Genomic DNA, 16,884 nt, shown 5'->3' with positions numbered 1-16,884 from the left:
TATTTGTATGTTAAATATACCTTGAACTGGGAAAGATACTTAATTTTTTTTTACTCTTACATAGATCTATTCTAAAAGAATTAGGTTTTCTGTTTCTTTGATATTTGCTTTGCTGTATCTGGGAGTTCTCTTTATTTGTTCAGGTGAGAAGCTCAACAGATATTTTCCTAATAGTATCAGTGTGTTGGAAGTCCTTACTGGAGTTGATGATGGATAATTTTGATACCCATACTTTTTTCAATAATCACCAGTGTTTATACATTTTTTTCCAGGGTGGATTGTGTGTTTGGCTTCAGAAATGTTTTATTAAATATCCTGGGATCAGAGATTACTGTCTGTAGAATAGATTGATGGAAGCATATGTGTGTGGGCTCTTGTGGGCAAATCAACTAAGTTAATAAGGACTTTGGTGAACCTACTTTTGGTCCAGGTTAAAAGCACAGGATTAAAACAGTATCAGAATCTCTTTTGTGGTTTTGTGTGTGTGTGTGTGTGTGTGTAACTTCCACCCTTCTATGTTTCTCTCCATCTCTTGCTCTGAGTTTTTTCACAACCTCACATGAAATATTTTTCAGCTCCCAGCATATTCTTCCTCACCCCACCTTAGTTAAATTCCCTTAATGTATCTCATTCAAAAACAGTAGGGTAGTTGCTGTACTCAAATTCCAAGACAGACAAAATGTGTTTTCTGCAGTGAATTTCCAACCAAGTGCATACTGTTAAAGTTAGCAACTGGAGCCACCTTGAACTGAAGCTCAGATGACATTATGGTACAGATAGTTGGAAGACTCTGGTCATACTGTCAGGCCTCCAATCACATCCCGTTAATGATAAAGGAATTCTTTTAGACCTCTTGTTTGCTTAGCTGTCAGTAGTATCATACGTGACTGTAACCAAAGGCAGCAAACATGAGAACAGCGTAGTAAAAGATGTGTGGAAAGATGTCAGTCTACAGGTTTATAAGGACAGGAAGAGAGAGAGGGGCTAGAGAAATGAAATTTCCTAGTTTAATTAGAATGGATAAATAAAGACATATGTTTTCATAAATACATATATACATGTATGTATGTGTTGCTTAATTGTGACTGTTTTCTGAAGTGTCCTCAGCATTGGGAAATAAAGTGGAAAGAGAACTATAAAAGTAGCATTAATATTTGATTTTTAAAAGAAGTAATACGGGAAGCAAATAGTATTTTGGATGGTTTCTTTTGTACTCAAGTAAATTCACTTTTCCTGGCTGCCTCTCTTTTCTCTGAGTGGAACACTTAGCAATTATTTGTCCTCTGGGAGATATTACTGGTGATTACTCCAGGATAGCTTACCATGTTACATGATAGCTTACTATATAATATGTCACATACGAAAGTTAGGGTTCATCAAATGCTTTCTAGTGCCACAGAGATTTTTGCAGTGTATATCATAATCTAACAGTTAAGCTGCTGACCAGAAACTTAGTGTTGTAATAAAGATATGGGAAACAAACCTTTACCTTATCTTGGACCTTGTTATACAGAAAATGATGCAGAGAAAATAGAGACTTGAAGTTGGGAAACAAACACAATGGAAGCATTGGGACAAAAATCTCACTTAAGATGGAGAGCTGTACATTTCTGGAGAGCACTGTATGTTCTGGTGCCTTCACTAGATGTGGTGTCCTGCAAGATATTTTATATCCATGTAGTCCTTTATTTCTGAAACGCAGGGAGTTGGTCATCTTAGATTACTGATTCTCTAAGTCCTATTTAAAAAGCAAGCAAATAAGGAAGATTATGTTTCTCTTCTTTAAGTCCTCCTCTTCAGCTGATTTTCATTTTAACCCTAAGAAAACGCATTTAGTATGACACAGATTATCTTGTTATTCATGTTATTGCCTGATAGACTTCTAGTGATCTCAGCATCTATAATTTAAGAGCAAGATAAGAAAGAGATAGAGTGACAGGTATTGAAGTTGCTTACCTGGCGGAAGGGAACATATGCCAAAATGTCCAGAAGGGAAGCTGCCTATGCTTGTTCATTCCTCCTCACTGTCCCTCAGTTGTGCTGGTGTAACTGTGAGAGGAGCTGGACTGCTCTCTAAAATGACCATTGAAAGAAAATCAGAAATACTGTCTCCTGATCCCCCTTTTTGCTGTGATGCTTTACATTTGAGTCAGTTACAGGTTGCAGTGTTTGGAGTATATGTACCACTCCTCACTTGTCAGTGGTTTGCTGCATGATGTTTTGTGCTTCCCTTGCAAAGTACTTTAAAAGGTGTTGCAGAGAAGATCCATACTTGAACTTCTCTGTTGACAAGGATGCCTGAATTGGAGATTTTCTGGTATTGTGAAGTGAAATTTGGAGGATTATAATAATACTTTGGAAAATCATATTAAAGAACATTACAATATGACACCTGTAGCAGACAACAGAAGTGAACACTAGGAAAGACTTTATTGAAAATTGTAAGGGCTGTCCATTTTTCAGTATGATCAAAACTCTCATATGTGTTCAAATGTGTTTCAAACGCTGTTTAGTATGTCTGATCAACAGATGTTGGTTAAGCAACATCTTAAGTGGGGTAAATTTCTATGGGAATGGTTTATGTAATATTGTGTTTCAGTAATGTCTTTTACAGGAAACATTTGTTTTGGTTTGAGCAACATACTTCTCTCTGCTGCCAGGCTTGGTAGAATATAAAATAAGCCAAGTGATAGGTGGCAGCTGGAAAAGGTCAGAAATTGTCAACATTGTATCATGGTAAAGATTCTGACTGCAAATCATTAAGCATGTACTTGATTCAGACATGGGCATACACTGATGGGGTGCTTAAGTTAGAGAATATAAATTAAATTTTTAGGAACTGGGCTTACCTAATTGATGAGTTTTTCACGATGGAAATATTAAAGGCATCAAAGTTTATGAGTTAGAACTCAGAACAGCAAAATGTGTTGATAGCTCTTAATGCATATTGATACTACTGTATGCTATATGATCATAGTGTGGAGGTGATGACAGTGGTAATACACCAGTTATTCATTCAACTGTATAAATATGCCTGTTCAACTTCAGATTAACAAAACATTTCCTATGGAGGTAAATTTCAGGTATTCTCATTTTTTGACAGCTGTATGAAATGAACTTTCTTATTTATATTCTTTAGGCAGGAAAAATTATTCAAGTACAATTTTGTGCTTCATACTGATCCTTTTTCTCTTAGAGCACTTTTAAAATTTATTTATTTATTTAGAATAGTCTTAAAAATACCATCTCATAAAATAACTGTCTGGAATTCCTTGAAGCTCATGGTTTGGCTTCTGAAGTTCTTAAACAAATAGACTGTCAGAAATTGCTGTGGATTCATTTCCAGGATTAATGCTTTATTCGCAATAGTTTCTTTGCAAGATCAATACTCTGAAATATCAGAAGATTAAAGATGGATCGGATACCAAAAACACCAAACATTGTTTTAATTACTCAAATAGAAGAAAGCTGGATAATTTTTACTTGCCTATGAAGAATGTTCTGCTTAAGCCAAAACAAATTCTTTACCAGTTCTTCTAGAAAGTCTGGAAGTATTTAAGTTTCTCTCCTCTGCTTATGAGACAATGCCTGTTAGTGAGCCAGTGCTGCATGGGATAATACTCTTCATTTGTAACAACCTGTCATTCAGCTGGTCAGTCCGCTAATTAAGTATGTTTCTTAATTGTTTCAGTAATACGGTTTATTAAGTTTGAGGTTTCTTACTCTGTTTGTCGTGCCTATAGGAAAAAAAAAAAGAAGCAACAATCCAAGGTCTGTGCCTGTTGAATAGTTTACAGAAAGTTAAACAGTGTATCCATTCACTTCTGCTATTGTGGTATGTGAAATGTGGTCTTTTGAGCCGAATCCCAGAGTCATTAGCTATTAACTCAGGCAAAGCACCTATCAATTTCAATCATAGTTAATCATGTGACACTTCTTTATTTACGCCTGTATTGTGGTTTTAGCTAACAGCTTGTGACAGGGATTTGTAGATGGGTCACGCAGGAATGGGAGTCCCAGGAAACGTTGTGGTCCCTCGGCCAGAATCCTCTGCGGTTGCCCTGAGACTAACTGCCAGACTGGGCTTCCTATTGCACTTTACAGAGAGCTGAATAAATTTCCTCTACTCCCTTAGCAGAGAGATTTCAAGATATAATCCTCCCTTTTCACTTTCCTCTGGTTTTGGGAAACACATGAAGCCCTGGTGGCAGTGCACAACTCAAATACTGTTAGTGCTCCAAGACTGTGGAGATAGGGCAGAGGCTGGTCTCTGGACAGAGTAACAAAGAGGTGATGTGGCTTGGGGTGGCCTTTGTGCACCAGCACAGTGTCAGCCAGAATTTCAGTCTTCCAGTGGGAATATTCAGTACTTCCTTCAGTTATATAAAATATTGGCATAGAAGCCCAGGCACGCATAGGGAAAAATATGTGGATTCGAAACAATACTTTCAGTGTCTGTGAGTGCTTTACCCAGGAAGAACTTTGTTTTATAGCAGTACCATGTGTGCATCATACTGCTGCTACTGCTGAGCCTCTTTCAGCACAGTTGAGCTCTTCTATACCAAACCTTCATGACTTCTTTGCCTTCTGAACCAGTAAGAGTTATTTCCAAATCATAAGCTTATGACAGAGATATCATTCATGAAAATCTGTTCACTTTTCCAGAAGGCCTCAGGAATACTAACTAGAGTAGTTTTAAATATGTGTAGATGAGGTATAGAAAAGTGTATACCTAAGCTTAAGGAATGGCATTATCTTCATGCATTCAAGCTGTAGGTCTGTGTTTAGCTTTCCTGCTTATTTTAGGCTCATATGTATGTGTTGGAGTTGTGTTGAATGGTGACACAAACTAAAAAATAGGTATGAATTCCCCAAGTGACTTTTGCAGTCTTGTGACTCAGAGACTGGAAAAGACTGTCTGAAGAACTAATGAGTTCCTGGTAGTAGGAAGTGGGTAAGACTTCTGAAGTGGACAGAAATTACCTATAGAAGTTTTTGAGACCTATAGAAGCAGTACTTCAGTTGATAGACGCCTAAGGTTTCTGAAGTTGGGAGCATCTTAACAAACTGTAGCTAGCTAGAAATCAGTTTGTGCAGTGCCATGAGTGTTGAAATTATCTGAAGCACTATTAGTCGTACCAGAGAAATCAGGATTTACTAGCCATAGAACTCTGTTTCTGTTTGACTGAGGACTTTGCAGAGCAGTCATGTTTTCTGATGCATAGCTTCAAATTTACACAGATCTTACAGCACTAGGAGCCCCATGTGACAGTTCCTTTTCCTTGCTAGCCAGTTTCTACAATGACCTGGATGTTAACCAAATTATCATTGATTCTTCAAGCTTTAATTCACCATAGAGGCAGTGGGAGCAACAGCTTTAATCATTGCCAGTTTTTACTAACAGGACTACAAACCACAGTTGCCAGATGACTCAGACTTTGGCATCCTTATTTTTGCTCATGGTTTTTATATGGAAATTTAAAAAAGTTATGTCCACAGAGATCATGATTTTCAGTAGAGTGCAAATGCTGTAGCACCACACCTAAACTGTAAGTGGGCTTTAGTCCATCTTCCTCCTCCCCCTACTCTTTTTTTTCCCCCTTCTTCTTTGTTTTGTATGCTTTTAATCTGTTACTGTTAAGTGACACCACCTTTGCTATTCTGGGGAAAATCAAGAAAAAAAAGGGACAGTTCATGATGGCATGTTGGCTCTCATGCTAGTGGAATCTTGCTTTGACACACATGAGCTTCTGGGATGTGTCCTTGAGGCTTTTGACCTTGAGGAGAAACACTGGGTGTTAGGTAATGTGCCTCACTGCCCAAATGCTCAGTTTCTGAGATCATAAGGGGAGGTGCAGCACCGGCCTTGATTCCTCCCACTTCCTTTTGGAGAGAGGAGAGTTGTAAAACTGAGGCACAGTGTGGGGAGTAGAGTTGACTGCAAATTGGTTTAGCTGACTCCTGATAACAGCCACAGTGTACAACTTTAGTAAGTGGCTTCTCTGACTTTGAAGAAGCCATGTCAGCTCTAGGAAAGGGGTTGAACATCTGTAATTACAAAATAAAATTGAGTAGCTGTGGTTATAAAATAAAATGTTCCATCCTGGAGTATGCTCACCTTGGATACAGGTTGAGAAAACCAACACTGTGCTAAGACATAACATGAGCTTTTAGGGTAGCCACTTGGAGGAGGCATTATGAGTACTCTCCAGTTGAAAGATTTTTGAGCTTCTGGGAACTGCAGCATGATCTGTATATCAGCTAGCTAGAGGCAGTTGAGAGAGCTAGTTCCAGTTTTGAAAACATCTGAGCTGCTACAGCAGAGGAAGTTGTGCAGAATCCCCTACTTGTGCATCTTGATGGTCTTTGTGAAGTTACCAGACTGAGAGTTGTGTCTGAAAACAGAACTCAGTGAACTCTGGCTGTTCAGGAATGGTCAGTCTCGTACTAATCCTACCAGTGTCTAAGCCAGAGGAGTGTGAGACGGCTGAAAGATGTGTTCAGATGGTGTAAACCTGGGCCTGCATCTGAAAAGTGGGACTTGCTTAGATACTTTACTGTTTTAACACAGCCAAATCCCATCCAGGCAAGGACTATTTCTCACCCTTTGTAACAGCAGATTTGTCACCAAACCCTCTGCGGACAGTAATGTGGAAATGGACTCCTAAAGTTACACAATAACCGAGCAGTCTCTTTGGATCTGTTTGGCCACTCTATTCTTTTTGCTGTTCATGTGTCACTCTAAAACGAGGCTTAAAGCACAAGTGCTGCTACCCTTTATTGGGGTGGTGTGCAGAGGTGCACCATAACTGTGCTAAGCTGCCCTGGTGCTAAAAAGTTCCATGTCAATGACTGGTTGTCACTGAGATGGAGGAGGCTTCTGTCTTCTCCCATATTCCTTGACAGATACTGAAGCTTCACGCACAGCAAGTGCTGAGCTGCTGCAGGTTGCACATTACATTGATGTTTAACTGGTGAACTGGTGCTGCTTTTAATTTGTTGCTGAGATATTTCAGGAGGTGCCTGGAGAGTGTCTGTGAAGAAGGGACAGAAAAGATGTGTAGGATGATGCTTTGCTGGCCCTCCCCATGCAGAGGGGACCCTCTGATGAGTTAGAACCCTGATGTGGGGTAGTTCGTTACCCTGTTAGCTGACATACTGTGAAGCAACACAGAGTAACTCTGTGCTTCAGAAACATCATTGACTCATGGGTGTCAGTGTGACTAAGAGCACGCTGGAAAAATTTTGAGAAGGTTGGAGGAAGCCATCAGTGCCTGTGCATTCAGCATGCATCTGCAGTGTAGAGTGACAGGGTTACCAGCAAAGTGAAAGCAACTGCAAGGCCACAGCCTGTGCCATAGGATGAGCCAGCTATCTTGAGCTGAAAGCTAAGGGGCAGTGAGCATTTGGGTCAGAGGTTTATGTGCTGTCAGGAAACAGAGTTAGATTAGGGAAGCCTATTCACTCTATACTGAGAATTCACACTTTGGCACATTTGAATTGTTTGCTGCACTGCCTATTTATATCAGCATTTGCTTTGGAAGTGTTACTAAGTGCAGCTGCTGTGAACTTCTCTTGTGCTTTGTGTGCTCCATTTTATACCTAACTGATGGGTTTAGATGTTGGGGTTTTTTAATATCTGCATCTCAAATACATTTAAGCTTCCTTACCTTGCAAAACGGAAGAAAATTGCAAAAGTCAAGAACATAACTAGTACTTTGTAAGCTTCCAAAAATCAGTACTCTTATTAGTAAAAAGCATAATAAATATATTATTGATCAGGGAGAAAATAAAATTGACCTCAGAAGTAATTGCATGTTTAATTTAAATATTTGCATGGCAAAGAGACAGTTGTTTGGAATAACACAGGCATCACTAACTTCAGCTTCAGTCTTCTTACCTGTGTATCTTCTTCAGTATCTGGGCATTAGAATCTGTCACTAATGTGTATGACCAGTTACCAAAAACTGTCAAATTTGAACATAAACTGATGGGAAATTGAGGCTATTTAAGAAGAAATAACATAGAAATCATAGTAATACCTTTTGTCTTTCTTTAAGAGAGTGATTAGAAGGGCATTTGAGATAGTTTATATACCTTTTTAAAATGTGGACAAGTGTGTTTTTATGAGGAAAAAGGTAGGGAATAGGTGCCAATGGTGAGTTGCTACTTTAGAAATATACTCACTCATTCCCATGACATACTGTTTTCTTCTGTTTCTTTCTCCTTCTTTTCAAGTTGACACAGGGGGAGATAATAACTTAATTTGCTTGTGCCTGTGTAGAGAGCCATTGCAATATGTGGCACCATTTAAGTTCAGCTAAGAGCTCCAGTGAATCTTCAGTGTCTCAGCAAGAGGTTGACCCAAGATGACTGAAAAAGAACATTGTACTGGAAGTGAGCATCTTACAGTATCACTAACCGGAGTATTCTTTACCTGACTATTCCAGTGTGGTAAAGCACTTCCTGGCCTTTCCAAGCAAGAGGACTGCTGTGGAACCGTGGGTACTTCCTGGGGTTTTAACAAATGCCAGAAATGTCCCAAGAAGCCGTGTAAGTGCTATTTTGTTGTTATTCTCTGGATTAGTTTATGACTTCTTTTTCCCCCCTCAAGTAGTATTTTCCCTTTTTTGGAGAAAAAAACCCCAAAACATGAAAGGAACCTAGTAGAAAGAATGTGCTATGATTTGATTAGAGACAGGTTGGAGAAACTGGAATTCCCCTGCATGCCAGAAGAGTTACAATATGCAGGCACTCAGTGCAGCCAGCAGAGTTGATGTTGTTGGGGGGCTTTTTCCCCCTTCTTCCTCTGTTAAGTTAGTGATGGACTATTGCATTTCCTCAGTGCAGGAAGAATAATGACATTGAATCATCATGGCTTTTCCAGCTGGACTTAGTTTTTTTTTAAAGTTTGAGCAGAAATGTTAAATTATAGAGGCGCCAGTTACTGCTTGGAGGGAATGCAGTGACCACTTGGGACTGCAGATGAACTTTCAAGTTTGGAGCCAAGATCTTCCAGGCTCTTAAATTGTCAGTTAATTTTTTTCCTCTGCTTTTGAAATATCATCCCTAACAGTTAGACAATGACATAGCCTTGCTTCGCTGTTTTATTATGATCTGACATCATATTATAATGAGAAAGAAATTTCAAATTATTTGCATGATAGGTGATGGTAGTCTCTTAAACATTTTATGAATTACATTATTGTTGCACAGGAATAGTAATACTTCTCTGTCGTGTCATATTTTAATGATTAAATGAAAGATAGGAAAGATAATGTAATGTAATCTCTGTTTCGCAGATGGAGTGGACCTGCATTTAGTGGGCCAAAAATAGGGCAGGAAATTGCAGTCATTCTTATCTACGTCTTCTAGGACCCTGTTATTTGTACAGATAGCAATGCTGGAAATATGTTCAGTGTTTGACTTTTTTGGAAGCATATTTTTGTCTGCAAATCTTAATGTAGATGTAAATAGAATTCCAGCAGAATTATTCCTAGTTCTCTGACTCCTCCTTCCATAGATGACTCTGATATAAATTTATGCTGACTCAGTCTGATCTGCTAGTTTATCATGCATATAATATTTGTGCACTGTATATTTATTTTCTGATGTGCTTCAGAAAGAGAGTTTCCTTGGGGTCTTTGAAGGTCATAGTTAATAAGACTCAGGTTTCTAAATTTTTATTTCTGTAGCATGTAAATACAGTTTCTAACAGGGGCATGCATGCCCACCGTATGAAGTTTAACACAGACAAGTTCCAGATTCTGCACCTGGGATGGGGCAACCCTCGGTGCACATATAGACTGGGGAGTGAGAACAGCACCGCAGAAAGGGACCCGGGGATCCTGGTAGATGGCAAGTTGAGTATGAGTCAGCAGTGTGCCCTGGCAGTCAGGAGGGCCAACCGTGCCCTGGGATGCATCAGACAAAGCATTGCCATCTGGTCAAGGGAGGTGATTGTTCTGCTCTGTTCTGTGCTGATGTGGCCTCACCTTGAATACTGTGTGCAGCTTTGGGCACCACAATACAAGAAGGGTATAAAGTATTAGAGAGCATCCAAAGGAGGGCAATGAAGATGGTGAAAAGTCTATAGGGCAAGCTATATGAGGAGAGGCTGAGGTCACCTGCGTTGTTCAGCCTGGAGAAGAGGAGACTGTGGGGGAGACTTCATAGCAGGCTACAGCTTTCTCACAAGGGAAGTGGAAGGGCAGGTGCTGATCTCTCTGGTGACCAGTGACAGGACCTAAGGGAGCGGCATGAAGCTGTGTCAGGGAAGGTTTAGATTAGATATTAGGAAAAGGCTTTTCACTCAGAAGGTGATTGGGCATTGGAACAGGTTCCCCAGAGAAGTGGCCATGGCACCAAGCCTGCCAGAGTTCAGGAAGCGTTTGGACAATGCTCTCAGGCACTTGGTGTGACTGTTGGGGCTATCTTGTGCAGGGCCAGGATTTGGGCTTTGATGATCCTTGTGGCTCCCTTCCAACTCAGGATATTCTATTATTCTATGTATGGGTGTATGAATTGCGAAATGTGTCCTGATTTTATAGTTTTCTCCAAAGAAGTAGCAGTTTAACTACAACTGAAAGCATAAGAATATGGGCATGCAGAATGTTGCTTAGTGTATGTAGGTGTCCCATGAGAAAAATCACAAAAACCTGAAATGTGCTTCAACCAAAAACTGGTTGGAACTACTAGAGCAAATTTTCAGTGCCTGGGTTGAAAGGAAGTCCATTTGTTAGTTCTTCATACGTCAGGTACAGCACTGGTTGTCTCAGGTTGAAACCCACAGTGGATGTGTTGGTCAGGCAGCAGCTTATTGCCAACATGTTCACCAGGGTGTATGCAAACAGGGGAACACTGGACAAACCATATCTGAAATCCTGATCCACAGATGCTTCCTAGGCAGGTACAGAGAAATGCCTGAACTCAATATAAAAGTGTCTTCTAATGGGAAGTTCACCACCCTTTTTATTCAAAGCACAGAGTAGTAATTTTTTTGAAATGGTAATGAGATGAACAATGTCCTTTTGTTATAAACACTTAATGGCTAGCACAGTTGCTCAAGATGGAACACTTCAGAATTCCTTTATCTGCCAGAATAATTTCTAATCTACATTTTGTACCTATGAGGAGATGCCCTAACCCGTAAAGTGTAGAAACAATTCTTGGAATAGGTCTGGGAACCCAGTCTCTTTCCCAGAGTCCCTAATTACTTATACTATGAGTCATGCTCCCTCCTGCTTTCTGGCTCAATTTGGAATTGTTTTTTTGAATGCAACTGTGCGATTTCAAGAGGAGACAGAATGTTGCCACTTGGAATCATCTTCTCCTTCTGATTAAAGTATTCCTGGAAAGTAAGGATTTGTGGCTCCTAGATATAATGGGATACATTTCTCATCTTTCTGGGTGGGAGTTTTCACTGTACATTAATGTTTTAGAAAGGGAGGAGGAGAAGGGTGCACTGTCTGTTTTCTCCAGATTAAAATACAGTGTCATTATATCACTGCATTTTTTCAAGAGTATCAGTTGGTAGGTGTATGCTGCAGGCGTATTCATTGAATCTGTCAGAAAGCTTTGGTAGTGGTATATGTACTTTTTCTAGGCTACACCGGATTTGGGAATTATCCTAAGTATGATCCTATTCAATCATGCTATGTCTTACGGCAATTCTGCATGGGTGCAAATGGTGAATTTTCAGATTTCCAAGAACTTGAGGTGATAAATTTGGAGTGTTGCAGGAGTTTAAGTGATCTTGCATCATCTTAGAATTTTACAGATGTTCAGTTTGAATTTAGGCACGCAACTTGAACCTCCAAATCTGTTTTGGATCTGGGCCTAAGTGGCCTTTTGGCATAGGTGTCAAACTAAGCCTCATGTCAGTATCAAGTGTTATGCTTCTGTAGAGTAAACAATTTCCAAAGATAAATGTAAATTTATTCTAAGATTAATGGAATCTTATAATTTCTGGAATGGATGCTAAAGGATTTATATTCGTCAAGTATTTTTATTTTTATAACAATGAAAGTGGTTCAGTGGTAAAAAGAGTATATACATATTTATATATATAAATTTATATTATATTGGATGGAAAAACTTGGGAGTTGAGTAAATCATTAGTAAGTTGTCAGTTAAGTGGTGGTGTCTCAACTGGCAAAGTTAGTCCCACATTAATCCCATATAATTTTGACCTGATTTGATTCTTCCCTAAATTGGTATTACCCTTTTTATTGTAGACTTTTTGGAAGCAGACTTGTTTTTTGCTTTTATGGTTTTATGCTTCATGAACTTTGTTTAAGGTTGACCTGTTTTTATAATAATATGTAATCAGGTTGCGATCTTCTGCGTAACTCACTTCAGCAAAATATTTAAGCATATGCTTCAGTCTCACTAGCAGGCACTTTTCTTCTCTCTTCAATCAGCTGCTTCAGGGCATGCATAAGTTTGCATGTGTCTTGTTCTCCTTGGTCTTAAATAGGGCTCTGTCACTTTGTGAAGATGTGCTTTAATAGTTTGGATAACAGCCACTGCTCAATCAGGGCTTTTGTCCTGTTGCAAAGTTAAGTGCCTTGGCCTGAGACAGCTCCCATGTCTGTAAGTTTATGGCTTATTCAGTATTACTGAAAGTCAAAAGATGTTTTGGAACAGATCTCCGTTTTTGAGAGCTTCTCTAGAAGATGACTTTTTAGACAGTGCATTTCTGTGTTACATGGGGAATGTTATGATTGGTCAGGCTTCTTGCTAAGTTAATAATTACAAACAGGTTGTCTAAGTGAGTAAAGGGTAAGTAATGTAGGACTCCATCCAGCTCCCACATGGATCACTAGCCATCACTGAACAAGTTCCATACTCTACTGTGACCTGCTAACATTGCTGCGCTTTGTAGAAGGAAGAAAACAGCTGCTAGTAAGCTGCTGTTTCCTGTTCAGTGTGGGAGTAGGAGGATGAGTAGGCAAAGAGAGGTTAAAATCTCTGACATCACTCTGCCACTGCACTTTCTAGAGCAGCTGAGTCAACCTGAATGGGAAAATGTGTTGCGGTACTGGAAAAGGCCTGGCATAGCTTATGGGCTGTTCTCCATCTACAATTGGAAGAGCTCTGTTCTTCCTCTGTTTTGATTCACCACTGTACTGCAGGGTACCATTCCTGCCCACAAAAAGTTGCAGAGACTCTCTTGGTTTTAGTATGAATTGAATCAGGTTTGTAATGGCAAACACAAATCAGTTAGGACATAATGAGTGCAATTATGAGTCTGACTCTGCCAACATGACTATTAGGAGTTTCACTGACATTTTGTGGGACCAGAAGTAGACAAATGCATTGTGCTTTTGAAAATCTCACCTCAAATTTCAACTGGTTTAAATATGAACATTATGAAAAGATTGGAGCTGCCTTGAAAATAAACATGTAGCTGCCGCTTTAATAAACAAGATTCTCAAATTTTAGTTTGTGTTAGATGGTTGTAGTCAATGTAAAGATGGAAAAGCGTGGGTTCAAAACTGTAATAATATTGTTGCTGTATTTTAGCATCTACTTTTTTTTGTGTTTAACTATTTTGCACTTTATGCAATCTCTAAGGAGAATCTTAATATTCTAATTGAACAATTGTTTTAGATAATTCACAGCAATTTGAAATAAAACTATCTCATTCTAAAAACTGCTACTCAAGATCATCACTTAAATTTTTCCAAATAATAGGGAAAACTTTAGAACTAATGAATATGATTGTCCTTTTTTCCCCCCTAATAGTCAACCCGTTACCAGTTTTAAAATAAGCTGCAGAGATAAATGTGCAATTTAGGCATTACATGAAGTGAAGCCATTATCTCAATCAGTTGTTCTGTCTCATTTGACAGTTTTTGCACAGTAAAGATGAAAAGTATTGTGTCTGGGATTTTGTTATTTTTTGAGGGGCTGCTGAACATTTAGAAGACTTAAAGGAAAACAAAAGATCCGACAAAATGTAAGGTATCTCTGTTGTAGCATTCAAATTATGAAAAACGCTCAACTTTTATGATCATGGCACTTCTATGATCATGGTGCCTAAAGTTCATTCCTATATGATTAACAAAGTACTGGTCTTTGCCAAAAGTTAGCTTTTAGTTCATAGCCATACAAAGAAGTTACTGCTCTCATTTACAATGTTTAAGAATCAATAAACAGTTTTCTGTAGTCTCAAAAGCAACCTTAAGTGGAGAAAAGAAACAATAAATTGAAATAAAAAACCTAGTTGACTGAATACTTTCTATTTTGGCAAAATTTAATTCAGTCTTTATTTTGCAGTGTTATGTCCATGACAGTTTACAGTGATCAGCCAATAAATGAAGTTTAGTCTTCTAAAATTCAACAACATTGTTAGGTAAATCACAGATATGCCTTTTTTCTTCTGATTTCAAAAGTTTATTTGCATCTGTTTCCTCTGGTTTTCAAGTATTTTGTCAGTCAATATGGCAGGAGAAGTGCTTCCCAACAATTTTGCTTTCAATTTGCTTTCTAAAGGTGCTCTCAGTTTTGAAACCATCATTGAGTTTATATCATGCATCTTCAACTTCTTCTTTTTCCAACATGATATTTGTAGCTGGTTGGTGAAAATAATTATTTGAATATTTGTGAACAAATAGGAGGAAAGATAACATCCCGATTTCAAAGGGTTTTGTGGGTTTAAAAAAAAAGCATATAAATGAGCAGTATTTAACTGACATAATTTTCTTCTTCAGCTTACCCTGGATACGGTCCTATGATGGAATGCCCACAAGGCTACAAGAGGATCAATGCTACGTTTTGTCAAGGTATGATAATGGCCACAGTTGATTGTGTTTGAGTACTGGTTTACTGTGACAGATTCTTTGATATTTATGGTTTAGATGAATGAATTCAGTCCACTGATTTGCATTTGGGGGAAAAAAATGTTGAGGCTACTGTTAACTCTTTTCAAGTGTTGACAGCTCTACAGAGTGGGGTTATTTTCCTTCAGGGTAAAAAAAAACATTTAAAGGTTTTACGTATACTCTCATGTTCTTTGGTGTGTACAGATGACTTCGTGAGGATTCGTTTACTTTGTTTTTCAGTGGAAATACATTGTTCAACTTTTTTTTCTAAACAGTGAATCTGTAGACTTAGTTAAGTCAAATAGAACTAGCAGTACAGAGTAATTTTTATAATCATGGAAGTGTTGAGTAATCAGAGAACAATTCCTTTGGACTTGTGTCTAACTTCTTAAGTTAGACGCAATCGTACAGGGAAAAGCCAGATAATGTCCCTGGCAAAGTGAGATGAAAAGCATGTGTACCTGGCTGCCATGTCAAGCAGTGACCCATGTACTTCAACAATGTGCATAGTGCAGGTGAGGATGTATGGAGTTAGATACTGCATAAGTTGTGTTCCTCCAAGATTAGAGTGTATTATCTCCTGGCTGCAAACACAGAAGTTATCCAAACATACCGGGTTGTGAGATTTGCGTGATCATGCAGTGACAAAACAATGCTTGGGACATTTAGATTCTCCTGGCCTATGGCATCTATAACTGATGAAGCTAAAGACATGACTGTGGACATATGCTTGTTCTTTGTGTGTATCTTGGAGCACTGGACAGAGCTGCCAGATGAGGATGTAGGTAAAAGCTTAATTGCTTGACTGACTTGTTTGGCACAGCATGAGTAAGCAAGCAAAAGGAGTTTGAAGAAGATGTGAACAATATTGCAGTGGTGCTGTGGAGAGACATTTGGGAAGGAAAGGAAAAAGGAGTTCAAGTGAGGCTGATACTGCTGTGGTCGGGTTTGTTAACCATTGTTGATACAGCAAGAGTAAAAGAGGCCCCATCAAAGAGTACCAGTGGTGGAGAGCAGAAAGAAATGAGAGAGTAACTGATGTTTAAAGATATTTGTAGGCATTTTGGACACAAAGTAAACCTTATTTAGCTGAAAAACTTTCACTTAGCACATTGATGAGGGACTGTGCAATAGCTAATAGCATAAAGAAATTATTTACCAACAAAAGTAATAGAGTTTGTAGAGCACTAAACATGAACATCATGCTGTTTCAGTGCTGACAGAGATGTGCTGTCTGCAAGTATTAGCCAGCTGAGCCTATCTGTTGCTCAGGTCTCTACCTAGTGGTTTACCAGCTTGCAGAGTAGGGGCATTTGAAGGGCTGAAAGAGAAAACTGGGATGGCACAAAATAGTAATAAACTAAATGGAGGACTGCTGCAAATTGCATCTCAAGAACTTGTTCCCTGCTCTGCAGTGGAAGGTTGTAAAGTCCTTTTAATAAATAAAAGGGATGGGAGATGTTGATGGCAACCTGCTAATGAGGACTGCAAAGTGAAAAGGTGAAGGAGGTAAATGTAAGGCATAAATGAGCCACCTTTTCATGCCTCAAATTAAACATGCAGGTGGTGTATATATTTCAGCAAGATGTTTCCAGCTGTTTTGAAAGAGATTGTCTCATTCCGCTTATTAGTCGTGAGGTTTCTCAGACTCTGAAAAAGAGAGATTTTCTAACTTTGAGCACAGAAATTGTCTAGAAGATGCCCTGATGCATTAGTGCCATCATGTATCCCTCTGAACAAGATTCATGAGAGACAAGAGCTTTTGATATCTTAAGCAGTTGTATGCAAATCCCACAGGATACACGATGATTTCCTAGACAGCAGCAGACCAATAGCCATTTAAAGATGAGTAGGGCATTTGGTTTGTTTCAAGAGTCTGCACCTAGGTGTTGCAAACCTTATTTCATGAAAACTAAGATCATTAATCAAGGGCTACAAATGGTTTTCAAATGGTCTGGTGAAGGTAGCCAGAAGTAGGCCAGGAAGTTGTTTCGCTGAGCAGTGACTGGCTGATAGAGAGGGAGAGCATATGTCTCTGGGTAGGAGCAGAAGAGGG

At 38.9% G+C, this 16,884-nt stretch overlaps 1 protein-coding gene across 2 annotated transcripts in view; it reads left to right on the top strand.

Annotated features, from left to right (window-relative positions):
• Window positions 1–16,884, top strand: part of LTBP1 (latent transforming growth factor beta binding protein 1) — a 175,356-nt gene that overhangs the window by 74,566 nt on the left and 83,906 nt on the right. For both annotated transcript variants that reach the window (XM_009075762.1, XM_009075761.1), the window contains 2 exons: window positions 8,451–8,553; window positions 14,718–14,789. In XM_009075762.1, coding sequence (XP_009074010.1) covers window positions 8,451–8,553; window positions 14,718–14,789 — 175 coding nt within the window. The remainder of the gene's footprint in view (window positions 1–8,450; window positions 8,554–14,717; window positions 14,790–16,884) is intronic.

This window comes from Acanthisitta chloris, unplaced genomic scaffold (assembly GCF_000695815.1).
Source record: "Acanthisitta chloris isolate BGI_N310 unplaced genomic scaffold, ASM69581v1 scaffold12995, whole genome shotgun sequence".
Classification (NCBI taxonomy): domain Eukaryota; kingdom Metazoa; phylum Chordata; class Aves; order Passeriformes; family Acanthisittidae; genus Acanthisitta; species Acanthisitta chloris.
The sequence above is the reverse complement of the archived record's forward strand: the minus strand, read 5'-3'. Positions and strand labels throughout refer to the sequence as shown.